This window comes from Epinephelus fuscoguttatus, linkage group LG22 (assembly GCF_011397635.1).
Source record: "Epinephelus fuscoguttatus linkage group LG22, E.fuscoguttatus.final_Chr_v1".
NCBI lineage: Eukaryota > Metazoa > Chordata > Actinopteri > Perciformes > Serranidae > Epinephelus > Epinephelus fuscoguttatus.
Window position 1 is genome coordinate 21,272,629 of NC_064773.1, and position 18,682 is coordinate 21,291,310.

The window sequence follows — 18,682 nt, forward strand, 5'->3', positions numbered from 1 at the left end:
AAAATACGCATGAAAATTCATTATAATAATGACACTGAGCCATTGATGCACTCAGGTGTCAACATGCCAGAGGTGTTGCAAAATTAATTGGGTTAATTTGCATGTTTGGGTGTCATGACAACGGAGTAATGGGGCTGGTTTTAACCTGAGCAAACAGTAAGCGGTTTAGCAGAGCAGACGTGTAGGTGCACAGGCGGTTTAACTTGCAGCACACCAACTTGCCAGTCAGACGTCTCTCCTGCTCTCAAGGTAATTGATCCTAGAATATTGACTCCTAGATGACGTGTGTGTGAATATTAGGACTAAATATAGGTTGTGCTTTAATCTGGTTGTAAGTTTGAGATTTTGTATTAAAACAATTACTGATGTGTTTCTGACACATGAGACTAGTTAATGCTCCTATCAAGCAGCATTTACTCTCAGCCTAATTCCATATGTAGTTTGTGAAGGCCAGTGCTATTCAAACATTATTTACACCTGCATTTAAAAATATATTTGATACTGGTGGACAATAAAGAGCTGTAGTGATGTCCCACACTGACATCTAAGGCCAGAGACAGCAGTTATATAGATTTTAAACAGAAATATGTTTGCAAAATGTTCTTGTGAGAAACATTATGTGAACTCACGCATGACTAACATGAAGTGACAATAAGTTTTATTGTTCAGACTTACATAAAACTGGCTCAAGGAGTTGTTTAGTCCTGTTTGTCAGGTTATGCCCATGGTGTAACACATTCCTGATGCAATGTAATGCTGGAGAGTGGTGACTACATGTGATTAAAACACCTGTATTTTGCAACAGCATACAGGTTGTCCAACTGCAATTATATTTAGAGAGTAATTTAAATTAAATTTAAATTACTTTTTTTTTTTTTTTTTTGCCATTTTTTGTATCATAAATTATTAAAACTTTCAGGCTATAAAAGGAAAAATGACTTTATTTTTATTTTACCACTGCTTCTCATAAGTATATTGCTGTTTATTAAGAAATGGTCAGAGAAGTTGTGACACAGCTATTTTCAAAGTTACCTGGCTAGCTGTGTAATCCTGCTTAGTGCAATACTCCCACCTGGACTCTGGAGGGCAGGACGTACAAAACCAAAGCTGACATTCCTTGTACCTTCCAATGCAATAAGTTCAATTGAGTGGCATTTTTTTGCTGGCATGTGACTTTTTCTATTATATTTTGTCTTTTTTTATTTTTTTTTTTATTTTTTTTACAAAGTAGTTTGAACTACCTTTTCTTAGTAGCTTTAGGTAACCAAACTAGATGTCTCCCTTGGGTAGCTTTGCCGTAGTTAGGTGTGAAGTAACTGGTAGGTGCAAAGCTTTCAAAGTAGCTTCCCTTACACTGGTAATGCTATTTGTTTAGTCATACAGTTTGTTTAGTTGTAAATATGCTTGAGCTCATCTTTGAAAAAAAAAAAGTGTATGCCTACATTTGTATTTGTATTGCAATTTCTTCATTTTTTTTCTTCAGGAAAGCAGCAACAGTTCCACCATCTCAATGGCTGACAACACTCCAAGCTTTAAGGTACAGGAACAAGTTATGCAAATGTAGAGTGACTGTTTGGCTGTTTGTAGAATGCATGGTATGCTCAAAACTATTATAGATGTTAATTAGGGCTACTGCTGCTATGATTTGAAAGCACCTACCCTCAGTTGCTGCAGCATCTTGATGATTCCTTGGCTTCCTGACACTTAAAAATCCCCCCTGTAGCTCCTCATAGAAGATAGTCCAGCACTGCTCCTTGTCCTCATGTTGTCATGAGCAGCAGTGAACGGCCTTGAGAGCCACAGTCATTCAACTGTGTTTTTACTATGACAAGAAACACATGGAAAACATATCCAATGGATATTCCAGACTATTAATTTGACTCTTGATATCTCTTTAAACAGAATAGCGTTCGTGTTATTGCCATTTTTTCAAGGCAAGGACACCTCCAGTGTCCACTCCTGTACTCCTCTTCCTCCTGCTGCAGCCTGCTCAGCAGAATCCACTTTCCCAGCTCATGCTAAGTAGCTGGAGCTTTGCTTGTTTTCTGACCCTGAATGCGTGAGCAGCAGACAGCAGGCTCAGGTGGAGATTAGAACAGACGTGCAGACGTGAACACCCACACAAACACACACTCATAAGGTTGAGTGTTGACTCTGGTTTGCAGAATTTACGTAAACATGAGAAGACAAACTTTTAAAAAGGAACTTCAAACAATGGAGCTTGTTAATATGCACATGAGTGTTTGGTGTGACACTGACAAAATAATCAGAGACAACAAGTACAGTAGGAAAAAAAGTATTACTTTGACCACTTTCACACGGTGTTATACTTTGGTCACCTGCCACTTTCCAGCACTGTAATCTGGGATTATGGTGCACCAGGAGGGAGGGAATAAAGAGCCAGTCTAATCCAAGCTAGTTGGAACAGATAACTGACTGAGCGGCAGACAAGGAAGAGGTGTCTCTTTAAAACAAGGATCACATGTCTCTTGAAAACAAGGACCAGATACAGTAACTCAGTCTTGCAGAACAGCAGGAAAGAACAGCACTTGTTCTCAATAAATATGACACATATTTCCTCAACCTGCTGTTAGCGTCATGAATATAGTATGAGGACACAGAGATTGAACTCAGATTTAAACCACTGAGATGCTATTCTGTATCTAACCATGACCTTTGACCTCTAAATGGAGTAGTTTAGAAAGACAGCTTCAGTGCAGATAAAGTAGCACCATGTTTTTGATTACGGTTCTGTCTGTTTGTCGTTGTCTCATTGATGTTACAATGTCACCGCTCTGTTGTCTGCTTTTGGAGCAGTTTGGTCACCGATGGGTGAACTGTGGCTCATGTTACTTGAGGTAATCTTTGGATTAGACTGTCACACTGTCTGTGTTACAGCAACCCCTGCTGGAAAAACACAGATTTGAAAAGAATTGGAATTACAGGCATCAAGTTAAATGGTCTCTTGGTCCTTTGGTTTGTGATTTGTGATTATGATTTTGATGATGATAATGATTTTGAAGTTTCAAATGATATATTCTTGCGCCTTACTTGTGAGTCAATGAGACTTACGGTCAGCACTCTGCACTTTCAAGCGATTTAGTAAGTCACAAAGAAAAGATACTTGGAGGGTATATTTTTCAGAAAATGTTGTGGGCCCCTCCTGTTAGAGGTGTTCCAGGCACGTCAGGAGGAGCTGGACAGCATTGCTGGGTAGAAGGGCATCTGAAATACTTTGCTCGGCCTACTGTCCCATTACCCAGCTTCGGATAAGTGATTGAAAATGGATGGATGGATGTTTTGGGCTGAAGCTTATAGTTGGTGACAGATGTCACTCTGGACGTTCAGCACAACGCACACCTAGGGTGGAAAAGGGGGACAGCTTTTTGAGGACCAGCTACCAGGGGGGCATGGAGGATATTCATCCAACAAAATGTTCACCATTTCTCATCAAAACAACAAAAACAAACATTTTGTATATTGCTGCTTCAGTAAAATCTAGCCAGTTTCATGGAAACCCCCTCTCCTTTTCAGGGGCCCAGCCATTTCTGTGTACGTGCCTGTATAAGTTACATGAACACCTTTTTCTTTAACGTCACTATTTTCTCTTCTGTTCTGTACACAGGCAGCTGACCTTGTTGTCGAGTTGTCCTCGACTCTAAAGCCCAAACCGGATGTGCTTTCCTTCGGTTCCGCCTTTTCTGACCACATGCTGACCATAGAGTGGAGTGAGAGTGAGGGCTGGAAGGCTCCAGTCATCAAGCCCTTTGGAAACCTGTCACTCCACCCAGCCTCTCCGTCACTACATTACGCCATACAGGTACACTAACAAGGAAGAATTTAACTTTAGCCTGACTCTTTGTACCTGTCTGTTGGGAGAGACTGTTCAAGAGACTGACCTGACTGGTCTGACTGCAGTACAAAGGGTTTAGTCAGGACCAAAGTCAAAACACAAAAACTAGTTACAGGAAAGATAAAGTAAATATGAAGATGAACAAGGTATTAAACCTAGTATCACATTGCACCAAATGAATAATGCGTGTTTAAAGGTCTAGTTTAGGATTTAGTGACATCTAGTGGTGAGGTTGCAGACTGCAACCAATTGAAACGTCCCATGCACCAAGTGTGTAGGAGAGCTATAGTGGCTAACACAAAAATGACAATGGATCAATCAGTGGTTCATTTTGTATATCTCCACCAGAATTGTATTCCTGGCAGCATGGAGGGGGTTTTGAAACAGCATTTAGAGCTTCATTTTGAGATATAAACCTTTAACGTTTTGTTTTATTGGCCTGTGATTTCCCAAATGTTTCCTCTCCTCTCCTCTCCTCATCTACTCAGCTGTTTGAAGGGCTTAAGGCGTACCGTGGGGTTGACAACAAAGTGCGTCTCTTCAGGCCGATGCTCAACATGAAACGCATGGCCACCTCTGCAAAGAGAGCTTGTCTACCTGTAAGATGTATTTGAGTAATGAACGGATGGATGAATGAAAGGATACGTGACAGTGATGAACAAGTGACTGTTTTTGCCTTCAAATCGTAACCTCAGCAGCAAGTTCGGCTGAACCTTCCACTTCTGATATGTCATTGAAGTGCCATAACTACCCTCTGCTCTCCACCTCTCTCCGTCTCCAGGCCTTTGATCAGTCAGAGCTCCTGGAGTGTATCAGACGGCTGGTAGAGATCGACCAGGACTGGGTTCCTAACTTAGAAAGAGCGAGTCTCTACATTAGACCAACATTTATTGGCACTGAGGTAAGGAGGATGGTGAGGTGCTGCAATAATGTGTGGAGATGGACGGATTATCCTTTTTAAATAAATTAAATTTTAAATACATTTCTTTGTGTTTATGTGTTCCCGGTAGCAATGTCTGGGTCTGAAGAAGCCTGCCAATGCCCTTCTGTATGTGATCATGTGTCAAGTGGGCTCTTACTTCGACGGTGAGCCAAAATCAGTGTCCATTTGGGCCGACCCAAAGTATACACGGGCCTGGAAAGGAGGAACTGGAGACTGCAAGATGGGAGGGTGGGTAGGCACATACTGTATGAATACTGTTGCACATACTGTTGAATGCATTCAACTATGGTTGTGTGAGGTGCACAGTAGTGCCTGTAGAATTTTATTCTAGAGGTGATCAGATGGGGCAATAATTTCCTTACTTTCATTGCACTGTATTATAGCAAGTAATTATTACTAAAATTGTTTGTTGCTTTGTTTTTCTGCAGGAACTACGGCTGTTCTCTGTCTGCCCAGTATGAAGCAGTGAGTCATGGTTGTCAGCAGACGCTGTGGCTGTATGGAGACGACCACCAGATCACTGAGGCAGGCACCATGAACATCTTCCTGCACTGGATTAATGAGGATGGAGGTTAGTTGCACTATCAGAACCCCACTTGGTTGATCACAGGTTGTCAAAGTGGTTGTTGGTTTACCTTCAGTCAGCAACACAGATGCAAGCCATGTGCTTTGGATACAAAATGTTGTACAAATTTGACCTCTACTGGCAGAACAATGTCACTACAACATAACTGCATACAGCATCTCCAGGAAACCAGCTTGCCCTAAAATATTTTAGGTTTTGTTTTGTGCTATGTAATAATTCATTGTTTCTCAGAGGAGGAACTTGCAACTCCACCTCTGGACGGCATCATCCTCCCAGGTGTAACCCGACAGAGCATCCTGGAACTGACCAGGAAATGGGTGAGAAAGACAAAACCATAAAGGTCAACATGCATAGATAAATATTCCAGTTTCACATTTCATCTCGTCCCTCCGCTCTCTTCTGCGTCCAGGGTGAGATTAAGGTGACAGAGCGCTACCTGACCATGAGCCAGCTGCGCTCTGCTCTGAAGCAGCAGCGGGTCAAAGAGATGTTTGGCTCCGGTACTGCCTCCATGGTCTGTCCCATAGGACACATCGTTTACCAGGGAGAGGTAAGAGACATCAGCCTGTATTTAATACTGTCTGATTTTCTGATTGTATATTAAAAGCCTTCTTAATGAATCACAGTGTGCTCTGCTTGGGATCTGTCACTCACTGTGTCCTGACAATAACAAGGAGACCATGTGGCAGAACTGGAAAATGTTTTTCTCAAACATTTAATTATTTTTCATGTGATCTTGAGATGAGCACAGCCATGGATATTAATTAAAACCATCTACAGATTGTACACTATAGCTTATATTATATGCATATTATTATGCTTTAAAAGGAATAGTTCAACATTTTGTAAAGTGCTTTTTTCCACTTTTTTGTAGAGTAAGATGAGATACCAAACTCAGAAAGGGAATCTCCAATATATATAGGCTTCCACATATTGAGTTTGGACAGGAGTGTGTGTACAACTGATTTAATGGGACACAAAAATGTAATGATGTAATGATGTAATTGCTGGAAAACAGTGTATTACTACAGCTTTCACTATCAATGATGCACAGAGCAGCCATCTTAGAATTTGAGGTCAGGGTTGTTGAGGCTAGATACTACAGACGAACACAGTATGTAGTACATACAACCAATCAGTGACAACTAGGGGTGGGGATGTCCAGGCACGTCAAAATTTGATTAGATTACATTTCAGAGGGCAGCAATTCAATTAGAAAGCAACTATCGATGCATCTCAGTGCTTCAACATTCTTTATTTCTACACATGTGTAGCCTCAAAGCACGAACAGCGAGGCTAAAGTGTAGCTTCTTCCCAGAGGCTGTGAGGCTTATGAACTCTTTGGCTTAAGTCTGTCCTCTGCATTTACACCGCTGTGACTGCTTGCAGCTGTTGATGCACTATTACGCACTTTAACATGCTGCTTGGTTTTATGACTATGTGTTGTATTTAACATAGGCTTTTAGGTTATTTCATTATTTATTATTAGTCTATCTTAATATTATTTATTTTGTACACTGTTGGACTCGACCTTGACCGTGACCTTTTTTTTATTAACTGTGTGACTTCTTGCTACTTTTAAAACATAGTGTACTGTATTTGTAACAACCCATATCTGAATAAAAAGATGAAAGTTCCTGCATTCAACAAGACTCTTGTCCAGGTCTCTTTTCCATTCAACCTTTGGAGTGCCAGGTGGATTGTATCCATCTGTGGTTGCTCATGCTAATCCACTCTGGGCTATTTATGCTGGCGTAGTGTCCAGTATTTTCTAAAATACACTAAAATAGTATGAAATTACTATGTACTATTGAATAATAAATGGCCCGCAGCTTCTTTATTTTAAAATGTCAGCTGCATTAATTGATGAATTAATTCATTTGAAAGTACCTGTATGAGAATAACAAAATGAGGGGGATGTGGAGTGCTTCGCTGTGTTGTTTTCTTCACCACAGTGCTGGTTTTAATTGTTTTACGCTGCAGCATTTTTTGGTCAGCTGGTCACATATGTTTATGTTATTGCTAATCGCTGCTGTATCTGGGTGATGGCGTAGAAAATATTCAGAATATATTTTACAGTTGTCTAGCAAACTGTCTGGGTGCTGTGCCACTCTCATGGTTGAGTTCCGCCTCTTTCATTCCGTCACCATCCCATTAGTAACAAATATTTAGGTAACTCATAACTGACATTTGTAAATCAATGCTAAATCGTCCACATCCGCATCGTGATGCATCTAAGAATCCATTATTTCCCCCACCCCTACTGGCGACGAGACTTCAGGAAGTAACTGCCCCTGGCCAGGAAATAATCTAGCACAAAAACACAGACTATTAGCACTTTGATTGTTGTCAGAGTAAACAAAGGTAACACGCTAATTTGTGATTAATTAAGAGGTGCTGGCAGGCAGACTTATTTACTTTGGGACAGAACCAGGCTACCTGTTTGCCCTTGACTTCCATCTCAATGCTAAGCTAAGCTAACCAGCTGCTTAGTTGGACTTTGTGTCTTGAGCCTTTTATTTTAGTTATACTGTAAAAAAGTTTGCTGCCTTTATTACATTACATTTTTCATATGAAAGAAGTGTATTTTAATACAAAGTAGTAATATGTTAGAAGCTCAGTACTTTAAAGACTGAGGCTCTGGGTCTCTTGTGACCATGTGGGCAGTTTCATCTTTGCATGGTTGTCAGAACCCTCTGGCTTTTTGTTTTAATATCATAATATCTTAACTTAACAATCTCAGTGTTCTTGTGATTTATATAAAGTAGCAAGTCAAGTCATGAAACCGATGAAAATATTAATGTTGCTTGTTTCTGTGTGGTTTAGGACTTGCATCTCCCCTGTCAGGATAAAGACTCACTGCTGACCTCTCGGATAGCAAAGGAACTCACAGATATACAGGTTGGTGGATGCACAGACGCACATATACTGTACAGACACACACGTACGTCCCACAGATGTCTCCCTGAGCTCAGTAACAGCTGGTTGAACATCTGTGTTCTTTACACTCCTGTCACCCTCAGGACTCTATTCTCATGCAGTAATAGGTTACTTTAAATTAAGCGTTCAGTGATGTGATGTGTAGGAGAAAAGGAAGATAGAACAGCCCGCTACAAAACAAAAGAAACATGAGTGGCAGTAATTTTGGTGCTGAATGACAATGCCTGTCACATGTCTGCCTCGTTAGCGCTCACTAACCAACAATAAAGGGGCCTCACTGAAAAAGACAAATGAATAGAACTGTTGACTCACTAAATTAAAAATATGGTCGATGAAAGGCGAGATCTAACAAAAACAAATATTCCCCTCATAATTGCATTACTGGATGGTTATCTGAGTGGTTATTATGTAACTCAGTGAGATAAAAGTATTAAGTTGTTTTCCTTTTAACAAACCGCCATTGGTCCTCATTCATTGTACACCCACTGCTTGCATTATCTCGCCTGCGAGTACATAATAAGTGAAATATCTTATTAGGTAATGAGTAATGACTTGGTAATATTGTACATGGCCTACAAACACGGCATCTCTGCAGCCTTTGCAGCGCTACAGGTTTAAACAGATTCATAATGTTCCTTGCTGAGGGCTTAATTTGTGTTAATGAGCATGTTATGTATAGCTGACTTTCTGTTATTGTGCTGTGTAATGAGCCTATTATTAGTAGGGGTATGAGCTCCAGTGTAATCCTTATTATCTCACTTGTACTGAGGAAGGCCCTCATATGATTACCATCACTACACCAAATATTTCTGCTCATTTGAGTCAAGGGTCGCAACAAATAGCAAAATTAACCCCATTCCTATGTGGCGATGCACTCAGTACAAAACTTCTTCTGTTTATGTCTTCCTGTTTTAACATCTGCCAGATCTGTAACTTATTATTCTTCATAGCTGCTTATATAACATGAAAAAGCTCTTAAGCTCTCATCAGCCACTTGTCAGTCCCCTCACTCTGAACATAAAATCAAGTGTAAAAAAAATCTGGGTGTGCATCTAGTCAGTGACTTGAGCCTGGAGCAACATGTAAAGAATGTAGTCCAGTCTTGTTTTTACCAGCTGAGTAACATCTCCAAATTGAGATTCAGATTCAGATTCAGAATACTTTATTAATCCCCGGGTAAAAATGTAGGTCACTTCAGTCCTTCAATAGTCTCACTCACCAGACCTTTCTCAAGAAAAGAAAGGTCCGGCTGGGCCGACTCTCACTTTGAGATTGGAGCAAAAAACACCCTGGCTGCTTGTACTTCTTTCAACCAATCACAATCGTTCTGGGTGGTGCCACAGCAACGGTGCGTTTGCAAAAATATTGCCGGGGGGAAACAGGTTTTGGTGTAACACGCCCACAAAAATATCGCCTACAGGACGCGAACCATGGCAGAAAAATGGCTACATCCCCGCAAGATCAAACACCGCAAAAGTTAGTAAAGGATGTGTTGAAGACAGTTGAAAACTGCTACACAACCAGAGGTGGTAGGGCGGGACTTCAGCGGGTGGCTCGTTCTGCCCAATGAGAGGCTGATCTCTGCAGCGAACTTCCGCCCACTTAGACTAGTCCTTCAATAACACGGAGTAAATCATACATGGCTCTCATATCCTGCTGAATTACTGTAATGCCTTGTTCACCTGCTGGAGCGATTGAGTTATACATCAGATCCAAACCGACCAAAATTCAGCAGCTAGACTTGACGCATCACACCTATTTTGGCCTCCCTGCATTAGTTTCTAGTCTCAATGATCTGGCACCAGAGTATATAACTGAGCTCCTCACACTGTACTGTCCAAACGGGCCTTGGGTCTTCTAACTGTTCCAGAGTCCAGGCTTCTCAGTTCTTGCTCCTCAGCTTTGGAACAGGCTCCCACTGAGCAGCATGAGCATTTCTGTCTCATTGTGTCGTACAGATTACTGTTAATTTATTATGCTGATCTGTTCTGTGCGACATCTATTGCACGTCTGTCCGTCCTGGAAGAGGGATCCCTCCTCAGTTGCTCTTCCTGAGGTTTCTACCGTTTTGTTTTTTTTTCCTTATCTGCTGCGAGGGTCATAAGGACAGAGCGATGTCGTATGCTGTAAAGCCCTGTGAGGCAAATTGTGATTTGTGATATTGGGCTTTATAAATACAGTTGATTGATCAGATCAGCTGACTCTGTTCACGTCTTTAAATCTCATCTGAAAACGTACTTTTACAGATTGTCCTTTCCTGACAGTTGAGTTGGAGTGTATGTGTTTGCAGCCATGTGTAAGTGTCTGCATGCTTACAGGTATATCTGTGTTTAAGTGTGTATATGTTGGTGTAGGCGTATGTATAGTATGCATATGCTTATGTTTATTATAATCACTTGTTTTGTATTTTTCTTCACCTTGGAAAGCACTTTGTGCAGCTTGAAAAGTGCTCTACAAATAAAGTTATTGATATTATTATACCTTGTTAGCAGACAAAAGATAACTAGACATTTTCAGCACATTAACAAACAAATCTGTAAAACATTGAATCCTTAAGCTAAACTGAGCGTACTGAATCAACACTGTAGTTGCTCTTTACATTGTAGCCCACGCACAATCATGATGTAATAACAGTGTTGCAGATTGCTGTTCACTTTTAGCCTTCACATTTAGGCTCACTGCACATTTTCCGGCCATCTTGAAGATTACCCATTTTTGTCTGTCAAGCTTTGGTGAAAAACATAAGTTGTCAGTAGATGCACCTAGACTAATGTGGCAGTTAGCCTCTTAGTTAGCTTAGCATGCAGATGGCAATAACATTAGCCATGATTGCTGAAAAAAAAAAAAAAAGAATACTTTGCAGCTAGCCATTAGTTTTCAGGTGATTTGCCAAGCTCATTGTAGATTTGTGATATATACCAGTTTCCTTTAGAATATCTGGCATTTAACTTTTGGGGCTCATCTTTGCAAATTTTAAAAATATTCCAGACATTTCAATTTTTCAACATCTATCTCATGTGTCAAGTGTGGTCAAGCTGGTCCGGTGTCAGTGGTACTGGACTGCTGGTGACTGACGTGAGATGGTAAATAGACCTGCACTTGTATTGCGCCTTTGTAGTCATCTGACCACTCAAAGCGCTTTTTACACTATGAGTCACATGGCCAAGGCTACCACACAAGGAACTACCATACACCTGCTAACACACACATGCAGCTTCCAATTAGAAGACGATCTGCTCTACCACCTGAGCCACAGCCGCCCCAGATAAGGCCGAGTCAGTGTCACAAATCTGTCATGTCTGAGAATAACTAAAAATAATTGATGTTGATGCATTGAAGAACTACCAATCCAGCATGCATCAACATTAATTATTGCCTATAATGAATGCTGATGCATTGTGTTGAGGTACGTGTACTTTATTTTTTAGACTTCTACTCCACAACTTCTCAGATGGTTTCATTTCAGTAACTGAGGCCCAAAGAGGCCTACTTATCTACCATTTCAAAAAAAACCATTGTCGTATCAGTGATGTTACTCAAGAAAAGGATCTGAATACTTAATACAGTCAGGCCTGAAGAAATGAAGTACATGTTGTTAGTAATTTTAAATTTTTGAACTAAGCTGAACAAAATGATTTGAATCTGTAAAGATATTTGTAATATCTGACTACCAGCGTTTTCACAAATATTCCTGGTGCTGCATTAAAGGTCAGTGTGTCCTTGCTTTGCTTTTTTGAAGACAAGAAGATGATTACGAATCATAAACTTTGACTGGAGTTGTACTGGTTGCCCTGCAGGCTCACATGTCCAGATGACACAAGCAAGAAGTGTCCTTCATTTTTTTAATCTTCCTGATCTCCTAAACGTCCTCTAAACACTTTGATTAACTGATTATCTCTTCAACTTGTTGTCTTTTTCTTTGTCTCTCACTATGTTTACTTCTTGTGCCCTATCTGTGTTGTTGTTGTTTTGTCTTTCTGGTCAGGGCGATTAGCATATCTGCCCTCTCCATCATCCAGGCCTCGTGTGCATGCACAGTGTTTGTTATGAATGTGTTAACCACATACACTTTATATCCGATAACATCTTCCTCGGTGCTTCAGAGAGAGACAGAGCCGAAGAGGGAGACAGTTGCCTTCCTAATGGCGGAGTGTGGAGAGTTGGAGATAGGGGCAAGACAAACTCCTGAATTCTCTCATTAAGCTCGCTGTAATTGCACAAACCCAATTATTGCCTCAGCCTTTTGTGATCTTCAAAGCCAAGATGCTGCAAATGAAGCCTCGAACAAGTGGGAGAGGAGGAGGAGGAGGAGGAGAAGGAAGATTTGGTGTGGAGGGGGGTAGAATGGGCGGCAGCGAAGCTTAATGAACAATAAAATCGACAAAACGCTGGAAAACGCCGCGCTCCTTCCGCAGCGCTGTTAAATCTGTTGACATTTCATTTGGAGGGAAGCAGTGCAGTGTTATCCCCCCACACACACTCCTCCTCCCGCCCCTCTTGAAGACAACATTGTGCAACAAACAAACGAGTGGTCTGAGGCAGCAGATGAAAGATGGGTTTACTAAGTCGCCCTGCTGTTCCTCTTTCAAGTTAATTAGAAATCACATTCTTTTGTTTCCCCTTCGCAGGCGTTTATTTACTTTCTCACTTCGACCATTAGAACAAATTTGCAACATGAGACACAAATAATTGGATTTGTCTCTGCGGCTGTCACGGATTGGGGAACATTTTGTTTTGATTTTTATTATAGTTCCTTTGCTCTGTTGTGTTGTGTTCTGTCAGTGGCTGAGTTTGCAGATTTGCTTACGGATATTTGATTTCATTTTTTGATTTGTGTTTTGCTCGCAATTAAGCAGCGACGGGCGAGAGAAGTTTGGTGCTTAGCGACATGAATTTTTTGTTTTACCGCTCAGGCCCCAGGAGGACTTTCTCGTCACCTTCTCATGACCTTTGTTCTCTTACAGTATGGACGCACGCCCAGCGACTGGACCATCCTGGTGGAGCAGCAGTAAAGAAGCCTGCATATGCACAAGGAGGACATACAGTTATGCAACAACCAAAGACTACTGTACATGTACATTAATCAGACAACTATGTTTGTGCAATATTTGTAGTCTCACTGCAATATGCTGGCTCTGCGGCGAGTGTGTCATACCACTTTACCTCCTTTTGAGCTTAAATTAATGACAAACACACAACTGTCCAAAATAATTAACAAAAGTAGGCTAATGTCTCATGCAATACTGCACAATAGCTTACAGTAACGCAGCCACCACCACCAACATCCAGCATTACAGCTGTGGCTGTGATCAAACTTGAAAAGAGAAGTATGAGTTTTTAGAGTTACAGAGAATTTCGTATCACTTGTGTAAGAGTTACGAAGCATCTACAAGAGGACCATAAGTAATTAACCTTCATATGGTTATGGCATTAAAAAACAATTAAGAATCGTGCTGGCTCAAAGTTTCAGACAGTTTTCCTGAGTGCTCCATTTTTTAATCATTTCAGAGCTCATGCTAATGTCTCAAAGTTTTACACATTTGTCATGTTAACAGAAACCTTTTAAACACATAAATCAAACGGTTGTGATGGAAAACCTGAAGTAACACACAGAAGTTTCTTTACTACCTCATGGAACTCATTATTAAGTCAGTAGTAGTGGACAAATAGTATTCATCAGTCATTCATTGAAAGAATATACTTTGTGAGATGGCCCAAAATGTGTGTGAATGAGATCCTGGATTACAGGACAGATGTGTCTTACTGTAAATAATGCACAAGAAAAGTTTAGCCCACCATTGCATATTTGCACTCATTTAAAAGGGACCTTCCCTTTGACTACTGTCATGTTTTATGCTGATTACTGTATGATGCATTTTGCTCTGGAGGTAAAATATTATGTTAATGTTTGTCAATAAATAATTATTTTTACCCAGCACAGGGGATTTCTGGTTGTTCTGATGCACTATTCATACCTCTAAAAATAAAAGTACCAGAATACATGTATAACATGTAATCATCCATCCATTTTCATCCGCTTATCCGGGGCCGGGTCATAGGGGCAGCAGGCCGAGCAAAGCACCCCAGATGTCTCTCTCCCCAGCAACGCTTCCCAGCTATTCCTGGGGGGCCCCGAGGTGTTCCCAGGCCAGATGAGACATTCAATCCCTCCAGCGCGTTCTGGGTCTGCCCCGGGGCCTCATACCAGTTAGTTGTGCCCGAAACACCTCAAACAGGAGGGCACCTCAGCTGCTTGTATCTGCGATCTCATTCTTTCGGTCACTACCCAGAGCTCATGACCATAGGTGAGTGCTAGGACATAGATGGACCAAAGGCCACACCAGACTGCCGATCCATCTCACGCTCCATTCTACCCTCACTCTTAAACAAGACCCTGAGATACTTGAACTCCCTCGCTTGAGCCACTACGGGGGCATGTAATCATGAGCCAGTAATTTGTATACAACCCACGTAAATGTGAAGGCTGCAATCATGTGACCGATGTGCTGATGGAGGGAAAGAAGGAAGTACTAAAATACAAAAGTCCATGTAAGACGGCAGTTTGGTGTGATGGATGGGTCAAACATGTTCTTGTGCCATGTGAAACCAAGTGAGTTTTGAGTTATTTTAAGGTATATCGTCATGTTTTGTTAAGTTTGTAACAATGACACCCAACCTCCTGACCCCCAATTCCTGACCCTAGCCTCCTTTCCTAAACATGACCTACGTAACTTTACATCAAATGTTATTTATTGTGTACGCTTCAAGACCTGAGTAACAAATTTAGTTCCATCTTGTTTTGACCTGAACCAGGTGACGATGCTCAACCATGATTCTTTTCCTAAACCAAATCTGCGCTAATTCCTTTTTCCGCTAAGTTATTAGATATCATACGAACCACAGTATGTGCATATTAGTAAGATATCATACCAACTGTTGTATGAGGATATGTTGGGCATTACCACCCCAGGAACTTTCTCAGGGGACCAAGAACCTTTATAGGAACTACACTTGCATTTGGACAGACAGAACCAGGGACTATGTTTAGTTCCTGTACGATGTCCGTGTCGTACTTTCCAAAGGTTCGGGAACTTTAGGGACGAGCCAGGTTTTGCAGAGACACTTCCCCAGTCCTTAATGATGTTAAGGAGTGAAAGTGTTGTCTTGCCACCCTACACACACACACTCACACACACACACACACACACACACACACACACACACACACACACACACCCACTCACGCAAACACACACACAAATTCAGAGAACTTGGAACAGAACCAAAGCCATCAGCATAATGGAGTCATAACAGAAAGCCATCAAACCGGAGAGCCCTTGGCTGTTTGGCTCTGCACACACATGTGCTTGTACACACACCCACACACCCACGCACGGACGCACTTTCACACGCACACACACACACACACACACACACACACACACACACACGCAGCATAATTCAGGATACACTGTATTAGTTTAAAAATGAAAACTCAGGAGGTAAACTGTGTCCACTACGAAGTTCATGCCTCATTAACTGAGGACTTGTCTGTATGTCTGCCTCTGTGTGTGTGTGTGTGTGTGTGGGTGTGGGTGTGTGTGTGTGTGTGCGTGTGCACGTGCGTGCGTGTGTGTGCAAGGGGATGCCCAGTTGCGTGCTGGATGATTTTTGGCTCTTTGTGAAGACAGCTCATTTTGGCGCCAGCTCTTTCCTTGTGCGCAGTGGCACAGCTGGTGTAGAGCCCAGTGAATGCGCGCACACACACACACACACACTCACACATACGTAAAACACATACTTCAAAATGCCAAACACCATCTAGCCTGCTTTATCTAGGCCACTGGTGAAATTACCACAGCAAGTAAATGTCTTATACTCTCCTCTAGATTCTTGCTCTTTCTTTAGACTGTTTCCCTGCAATTAAACGCTCACAACAGTTTGTTTAATTATTATTAGCTATAAATTAAGCTCTTTGCTCCATTATTTGCCCACAGGGATCATTAAAATGACATCTAATCTAATCTAAATGACATCTCGACAGGTGAGGACATGTAGTTTAAGGGCATGTTGGATGTTAGCTCTACTGAAACCGTTCCAGGAACACTAAAAAGCAAATTTGAGTCGTTATTTCATTGATATGTACTTTCAGTTGACAAGTGTTGATTGGACAAGTTGCTTTTCTTCTCAACAAGCTGACGAGCCTCCGAGGCAATAATTCCTAGCTATATAAAAGGGTTTAAAAGTAAAAGTAACTCTGATGGTGTGAAGTAATGGAGACACTGGCACTGAGCTGATTTAACAGTCAGAGGTTTGACTGTTTTTTCTTTGGTATATTTGCCATAGAAGTAGTGAAATTTGATTGAATTTTTTGGTATTGTTCTCCCCCAATCATGGATAGAGTCCTTATTACTGCCTGGCAAAGAACCAGGGGCCCTCAGTGTCAGGGTCCCCCTTGTCTTCACCTGCAAAATATCACTTAAATGAACGCCAAAGCTACCAGGAAGAAACTCAAAAAGACCACAAAGAGATGCAAAGGAACTGCAGAGACACAAATGTGCCCAAAATGGACACAAAATAACCACTAAAGTGGGAAAACAGCCATTAAGAGAAACAAAACGACCACAAAGAGATGTAAAAGAACTACAAAGAGACGCAAAATGATCAAAAAGACACAAAATAACTTCAAAAAGAAACAAAACACCCACAACAAGATACAAAATGGCTACGAAGGAATGCAAAAAAACAACAGAAAATGAAACAAAATGACTTCAAAGAGACAAACAATTGCCTCAGAGACAAAAAATGACCAAAAAAGACACAAAGTTACTGCGAAAAAAGGCAAAACAACCACGAAGAGTCACAAAACAATCAACAAAAGACACAAAATTACTACAAAAAGATGGGCAAAACAACCGTCTAGAGATACAAAATGACTTCAAAGAGTCACAAAACAACTAAGAAGAGGTAACAATTGCCTCAGAGACACAAAAAGATTAAAAAAAAAACACAAAAAGATGCAAAACAACAACAAGGAGATGCTAAATGACTACACACAAAGGTACTACAAAAAGATAGCAAAACAACCACAAAGAGATATACAATGCCTACAAAGAAACACAAAACAATCAAAAAGGAACACAAAAAGAGACACAAAATCACCAATGCAAAATGATAACACACAAAGTTAATCCAGTAAGGGTAGCAAAACAACCCTAAAGAGGTACAAAATGACTTAGAGTTAAAATTACTTTAAAAGAGGCAAAAACAACCCCAGAGAGATACAAAACAACCAACACAAGACACAAAATTACACAAAAAAGAAGGGCAAAACAACCAAAAAGTGATACAAAATGACTTCAAAGAGATAAACAAGTGCCTCAGAGACACAAAATGACCAAAAGGACACCACAAAAAGATGCGAAGCAACCAAAATAGACACAAAATTACTACAAAAATGGTAGCAAAACAACAACAAAAAGATGCAAAATGACAGCAAAGAGCCACTTAACAACCACAAAGAGTTAAAGAATTGCCTCAGAGACACAAAATGATCAAAAATGACACAAAATTACCACAAGAAGATGCAAAGCAACAACAACAACAAAAAGAGGAGGTAAAAACCACCACAAAAGTCTATGCGTCTTGCTCCTATGTAGGAGAGGTGGTGAGGTCCAGGGGCCCATTGTCTTATAATCTGCCCAAACATACATGGTGTTGGTTTAAGTACGACTATAAGAACTACAAACCCTTTCTACCAACAGAAAACTGCTCATCACATCTGATTACAGTTCACACAGTGTGAAGAAATAAAACAATAGATATGATTTCCTGCTAGTCCTGATAGTTCTGTATCACTTAAACTTTTGTTTTGTTTTTTATTTCTGGGCGAGATATTACTGACTTTGTCATTATGTTGATTTAAAGACTTTATGATGTGCACCGTATGTCTCATGGTTGTTGTCTTTGTTCAGTCCCTTATACATTTACATCCAAACATACACACATTTGTCTCCGTTCAATTTATTTAGTTTTATTGGCACACTCGTGGAGGATATATTGCCAAAGTATCTCTCTCTCTCTTCGTTTCTCTCAGCTCATAGTATTTCTCCCTCCAGCTGCTCCATCTTTTTTATTCTTGCTCTGCCTCTCCCTCACAGAAAGCAGGGACCCCGGCAGGCTGCTCCCATTCAGCCCGAGGACGCCGATGATGTTTTAATTGTCACTTCTTGTTAAGGCGGCCGTGACATTCACGCGGGGACAGAGGGGAGGCGGTCGGCGTAATCAGAGGAAATGGAGAGAAAGACAGAGAGGGGAAGAGAGGGAGAGAGATGGCACCCATTCAGCTACTAAGAGTGGT

The 18,682-nt window shown here is 41.0% G+C and overlaps 1 protein-coding gene across 1 annotated transcript; it reads left to right on the forward strand.

Annotated features, from left to right (window-relative positions):
• The first annotated feature begins 118 nt into the window (after positions 1–118).
• bcat1 (branched chain amino-acid transaminase 1, cytosolic) lies at positions 119–14,258 on the forward strand. The gene is made up of 11 exons (XM_049567338.1): positions 119–249; positions 1,484–1,537; positions 3,626–3,820; positions 4,342–4,452; positions 4,635–4,754; positions 4,864–5,024; positions 5,225–5,367; positions 5,614–5,699; positions 5,792–5,932; positions 8,209–8,283; positions 13,287–14,258. Exons 2-11 carry the CDS (start codon positions 1,511–1,513, stop codon positions 13,332–13,334), a joined length of 1,107 nt encoding a protein of 368 aa, XP_049423295.1. The 5' UTR covers positions 119–249; positions 1,484–1,510; the 3' UTR covers positions 13,335–14,258.
• Positions 14,259–18,682: the final 4,424 nt, after the last annotated feature.